This window comes from Pelophylax lessonae, assembly GCF_965119305.1.
Source record: "Pelophylax lessonae genome assembly, chromosome: 5".
Taxonomy (NCBI): Eukaryota; Metazoa; Chordata; class Amphibia; order Anura; family Ranidae; genus Pelophylax; species Pelophylax lessonae.
Window position 1 is genome coordinate 546,323,331 of NC_138772.1, and position 6,710 is coordinate 546,330,040.

General features: G+C 46.8%; 1 protein-coding gene across 1 annotated transcript in view; it reads right to left on the reverse strand.

The window, feature by feature from the left end:
* The window catches only part of LOC309555532 (cytochrome P450 2C20-like), a 95,302-nt gene extending 91,073 nt beyond the window's left edge, over positions 1 to 4,229 (reverse strand). The window contains exon 1 of the mRNA XM_082257599.1: positions 4,046 to 4,229. Coding sequence (XP_082113725.1) covers positions 4,046 to 4,225 — 180 coding nt within the window. The 5' untranslated portion in view covers positions 4,226 to 4,229. The remainder of the gene's footprint in view (positions 1 to 4,045) is intronic.
* Between the last annotated feature and the right edge of the window lie 2,481 nt (positions 4,230 to 6,710).

A 6,710-nucleotide genomic window follows, 5' to 3' on the forward strand; every position in this document is an offset into this window, starting at 1 on the left:
CCTGATTTTCTTTGGAGTTTTACAGCTTTTACTGTTTTTATTCCTATTGGGACTTTGTAAATGGCTCACCTGGATATTGTGCAATAAAACCATTTGGAAAACGGTACTACACTATCCAGACTCTCCTTTCTTTCATAAACATCCCTGACTGGAAGTTGGCGACAGGAGGAACGTTGCTATAGGAGAAAGCACCCACCTGGAGGGAACCTACCCAGACCCTGGGGGTCACAAAGCTCTGGTGGTCCTAGTATCGTAAGGCACATAGGGCCCACGCAATCTGGTGAGTTTGAAATCTCTCTATTTTTGTCACAGTGGAGCACAAGGATTGACACCAGGGATAGAGTGGAAGATTTATTACAGCAGCACCGAGCACTTTTCACTGTGCACTTTTTATTTATTTACCTGAATATTCACTATCAAGGAGTCACGTCACTTTAAAATAATGAACTTTTTTATATATGAACTTTGACACAATTTTATGAATTTTTGCACCATATATGAATTCGCAAATTAATCTATACTGTATATTTATTTATATTTAAAGTGTACCTATTTTTTATATTAATATTTATAATTGATCACTGGGTTATGTATGCACATTTATAAGTCTGATTTTACAGTGTTAAGACCACTGGTTTAAATATTTTTGGCAAGCGCTATAGGTAATCACATAACGATTGATTACTTCACCCTCATATATATATATATATATGAAATAAAATAAAAAGCATCAGTGCTTTATGAATAAAATCACACTTACATAAACAGGCAGTAGAATTTTAGAGATGACACCTCCTCGGTCAGCTCCACAAGATCCTTGGTCGGCTTGTACAGGTGGCTGTGTGGCTGTGCGGTGAAGGAGAGAAGGAATGCAGTTTTCAAATTCATTCTGCACTCCCGCGCCGTTGTGGGCGGTGCCAGCCAGATAGAGCAGAGCGGGGGGCGGAGCGGGACTCGGCGGGACTTGGGAGCAGCCGAGCTGCCGAGGGAGGCCAGAGGCCCCGCCCCGGAGCCAACGCATCGGCATCCGGGCGGGGATGTGAGATGTCTCAGAGAAAGACATTGACAAACGTCAGCGGTGTCTCTGGGGGCCGTATGGAACTAAAGGACGGGTCGCAACTGGCCCGTGGGCCGGACTTTGGACATGACTGCCTTAAAGCTTTAATAATAATAACCTTTGTTATGGAGCCTCCAAACGTAACTTCTTAGAGGGACTATTTTTTAACCGCGCACCACCACTTGTGGAAAATTCAAACTGATTTAAGCGGGAACTCTGGGCAAGATAGAAAATGACATACTGTGAATGATGCCATCTGTCAGTAACACTGAAGCGGTATCAATCCCAAAACCAAAAATGTAATACATAGCAATTTATCAATCATTAGATGTTAGAACGGCACGATTCTGGATAAAATGGGAATCATATTTTTTTTTGCTTAGAATAAAGATGACGATTCTCTCACAATTCTGAGGAACTTTTTTATTTTAAAGATTTACAACCCCTGAACATTAGGTTATCAAGATGGCAATAAAAAAAAGACATAATACTATTTGCTTCAATCATATTTAAAGAAATGTAATGAAAAATAATGCAATGCGTAAAGAAAAAAAAAAATGACCGTTAAGTTATATTAGGGTTTTTATTTTTTTTTTTTACTGCTTACTGCGGTATAAAGGCTGTGCTTATCGTGGCTGCAGGGACACGGCGTTAGTGCATGTGCTGGTGATTATCTCATTACCATATGGAGGTGTGTATATATATATATATATATATATATATATATATATATATAGAGATAGTTGCCGTGCGGTACAGCCAATCCCTGAATGGAGCTGTAATGATGAAAGAGGTCGAGACGTGGCTGTATGGCAACCAGAAGTGATGCAACACGCAGCACCGGAAGTGATGCAACACGCAGCACCAGAAGTGACGCAACATGCATCACCGGAAGTGACGCAGCATCGGAAGTGACGCAACACGCAGCACCTGAAGTGATGCAACACACAGCACCAGAAGTGAGGCAACATGCAGCACCAGAAGTGACGCAACACGCAGCATCGGCAGTAACGAAACACGAAGCACCGGAAGTGACGCAACACGCATCACCGGAAGTGACGCAACACGCAGCACCAGAAGTGACGCAACACGCAGCACCGGAAATGACGCAACACGCAGCCCCGGAAGTGACGCAACATGCAGCATCAGAAGTATCGCAACATGCAGCACCGGAAGTGATGCAACACGCAGCACCGGAAGTGATGCAACACGCAGCACCAGAAGTGACGCAACATGCATCACCGGAAGTGACGCAGCATCGGAAGTGACGCAACACGCAGCACCTGAAGTGATGCAACACACAGCACCAGAAGTGAGGCAACATGCAGCACCAGAAGTGACGCAACACGCAGCATTGGCAGTAACGAAACACGAAGCACCGGAAGTGACGCAACACGCATCACCGGAAGTGACGCAACACGCAGCACCAGAAGTGACGCAACACGCAGCACCGGAAATGACGCAACACGCAGCCCCGGAAGTGACGCAACATGCAGCATCAGAAGTATCGCAACATGCAGCACCGGAAGTGACGCAACACGCAGCACCGGAAGTGATGCAACACGCAGCACCAGAAGTGACGCAACACGCAGCACCGGAAGTGACGCAACATGCATCACCGGAAGTGACGCAGCATCGGAAGTGATGCAACACGCAGCACCTGAAGTGACGCAACACACAGCACCAGAAGTGAGGCAACATGCAGCACCAGAAGTGACGCAACACGCAGCATCGGCAGTAACGAAACACGAAGCACCGGAAGTGACGCAACACGCATCACCGGAAGTGACGCAACACGCAGCACCAGAAGTGACGCAACACGCAGCACCGGAAATGACGCAACACGCAGCCCCGGAAGTGACGCAACATGCAGCATCAGAAGTATCGCAACATGCAGCACCGGAAGTGACGCAACACGCAGCACCGGACGTGATGCAACACGCAGCACCAGAAGTGACGCAACACGCAGCACCCGAAGTGACGCAACATGCATCACCGGAAGTGATGCAACACGCAGCACCTGAAGTGACGCAACACGCATCACCGGAAGTGACGCAACACGCAGCACCAGAAGTGACGCAACACGCAGCACCGGAAATGACGCAACACGCAGGCCCGGAAGTGACGCAACATGCAGCATCAGAAGTATCGCAACATGCAGCACCGGAAGTGACGCAACATGCAGTATCGGAAGTGACGCAACACGCAGCATCGGAAGTAATGCAACACGCAGCATCGGAAGTGACGCAACACGCAGCACCAGAAGTGACGCAACACGCAGCATCGGAAGTGACGCAACACACATTGAATTGTCAAGAGGAAGACAAGAGACACCAGACCCAACAATGCAGATGAGCTGAATGCCGCTATCAAAGCAACCTGGGCTTCCATAACACCTAAGCAGTGCCACAGGCTGATCGCCTCGATGCCACGCCGCATCGATGCAGTAATTCATGCAAAAGGAGCCCCGACCAAGTATTGAGTGCATACTATACTGTACATGGACAGACTTTTTACTAAGCCAACATTTCTGTATCAAAAATCCTTTTTTTTATTGGTCTTATGGAAGATTCAAATTTTCTGAGATACTGAATTTTGGGGTGTCACTCGCTGTAAGCCATAATCATGAAAATTAAAAGAAAGAAATGTTTGAAATATATCACTCTGTGTGTAACGCATCTATATAAAATATTGGAGTTTCACTTTTTGAATTGAATTACTGAAATAAACTTTTTGATGATATTCTAATTTTATGAGATGCTCCTGTAACTGGTATCGCTGTTTCTGCATGAAGGTTTGCTACCTAAAAAGTTGCCAACTATAAATGCCTGTACTAGACACTGGAACCCAACTGGAAACCCACTGAGGAGCGGTCCATGTCTTCTGCTATAGATGGAGATTTATATTCATCAGGTGCACGAAACACATTTTTCAATAACACTGAGTACAGTATCTATAGACGCTGGTTAGATTGTAGAAGTCACTTACCAAGGCAAAGTTTTTATCGGCAATTCGCAGATCCATATACTTTGGGGTTCCTAGGAAAGGCATCGGGGCGGGTCCGGGGGGCAGTGACCTGTACCGTCTGCGCTGTTTCCACCATGATATGATAAAGTGGAGGGTGACGAGGACAGTGACCAACAGAGGGAGGATTGCAGAGAATCCCATCTTCCTGGAAGAGACAGGTAGATATTGTCTATGAGAGAGGTCAGTGCCGTGATGTTATCACTGAGTCTCTGTACTTATCAATGCAATGCAACAGATCATGGCTGGAGGGAGGGGCCGGCAAGGTGCTGTACATAGCTTCCTGAAAACATCATAGAACGACCTCCTTACTCTACCCATGAGCCCTCAGCTCTTGCAAGCAGAGGTTTGACTCTTGGGAGAGTTTTAAAAATATCAAAATGCCTTGATGGGTGGGTTTGATTTTGGAGTAGTGGGCATTCCTGGATATGTATGCAGACCACCCTAGGTAACACCCACATGTGATTCTGAGACCCCATGATTGAAAGACAGGAAATCCAATTTTCCATTACTTTCCCTTGTATCGCAACGTCCCGTTCCCCTTTCATCAATTCCTTTCCTTGGGAATTGGTTTTCTCCATAGGAAATCCAGTTATTGACACAGGTGGTTGAGGGACAGTCAGGCTGGGGAGGAAACAGCTAGATCAGTGATGGCGAACCTTGGCACCCCAGATGTTTTGGAACTACATTTCCCTTGATGCTCATGCATCTGTGGTGCCAAGGTTGGCCATCACTGGGCTAGATGATTCTGGATTTTCTCCAGCAAGGTAATGAGGAGAGCTCATTCTGACTTGCTGCAGCTTCTAATGCACATTGTGAGAAGCTAACAGTGTGCAGTGATATCAGAGGAAGCCATTTCAGTCCAAGAAAGGTGCCGGTACAACTGTGCAAGACTGAAGGGACTCTTGGTATCTTATCAATCCATCAGACCAGAAGCCAATTGTAGGGCTCTTATCTTATCGCTTCTCTAGGCTGGACACTCCCAGTGACAAAGATTGGATTTTATTTGTGATTAAAGGCAGTCAGGGTGCCATTGTGCAGCCTGTAGAGGTCTGTGCGTCCCTCCATGGATATGCCTCCCCAGACCATCACTGACCCACCACCATACCAGTCATGCTGAACGATGTTACAGGCAGCATAACGTTCTCCGTGGCTTCTCCAGACCCTTTCACGTCTGTCACATGTGCTCAGGGTGAGCCTGCTCTCATCTGTGAAAAGCACAGGGTGCCAGGGGCGGACCTTCCAATTCTGGTGTTCAGTGGCAAATGCCAATCGAGCTCCACGGTGACTGGCAGTGAGTACAGGGCACACTAGAGGACGTCAGGCCCTCAGGCCACCCTCATGAAGTCTGTTTCTGATTGTTTGGTCGGAGACATTCACACCAGTGGCCTGGAGGTCATTTTGTAGGGCTCTGGCAGTGCTCATCCTGTTCCTCCTTGTACAAAGGAGCAGATACCGGTCCTGCTGATGGGTTAAGGATCTTAGAGTAACTGCCTGTCTCCTGGAATCTCCTCCATGCTCCTGAGACTGTGCTGGGGGAGACAGAAAACCTTCTGGCAATGGTACGTATTGATGTGCCAACCTGGAGGAGTTGGGCTGCCTGTGCAACCTCTACAGGGCCCAGGTATCGCCTCATGCTACCAGTAGTGACACTGACCCTAGCTAAATGCAAAACGAATAAAAGCTAGTCAGAAAAGATGAATAGGGAAAATAATTTCAGTGACCTCTACCTGTAAAACCATTCCTGTTTTGTCATGGTTGCCTATCTAGTGCACCTGTTGTTAATTTCATTAACACCAAAGCAGCTAAAACTGATTAACAACCCCCTCTGCTACTTAACTGACCAGATCAATAACCCAGGAGTTTAATTGACTTGATGCTATACTCTGATAAAAAAATGTTCTTTTGATTTTTTTAAGCAGCATACATTGAATGAAAGGTGTGCAAAGTCTTAAGCACGCCATAGATGGAGCTGCGTTCCCCACTGTCAGAACATAATAGCACTGTGGGAGGGATTCCCCCATCAACACTGGTTGTTTCAATGGGGGAATCAAGCAAATTTCCTTCCTTCCACCAAAGGTGGAAGAAAAGAAAATTGTATAATTTATGGGCTGCTTAGGAGTTTGTTTTCTGTAGAAAGCAGCCACTTCACATGTAGAAAAGCCTATCACCTGCCAGCATGCTGCAGAGAAGGGCCATTGCTTTCCATTGGGAGGCAGTGGCCTTTATGCAGAGAACAAACACCCAACACATTTATAATTCCATTATCAAAGTGGATCCCACAGTGACAGATGCTAAGCCTTATATAGCTCACCAGCTCCCATACTTGCCAACTGTCCTCCCGTTTTTGCAGGGACAGTCCCGGCAAATAGGAGACTGTCCTGGGTAATTTACATTGTCCCGGCAACTGTCCTTTAATCAGGCTGCCTGTTAAATGCCCGTTATGGGCAGCCGGTGCCAGTAAAAAAAATGGTTGTGGACTGACATCGTAACTGGGCATGTGGCGTTCCGACGCCTGCCGGGCTTGGAAAGCTCGTACAAGCTCGGCCGGGCAGGCGCTTGCGCGGTTACGTAATGGCACCCCCTGGCACCATTAACCACTTTACCACTCCTCACTGAGCTGCTACTG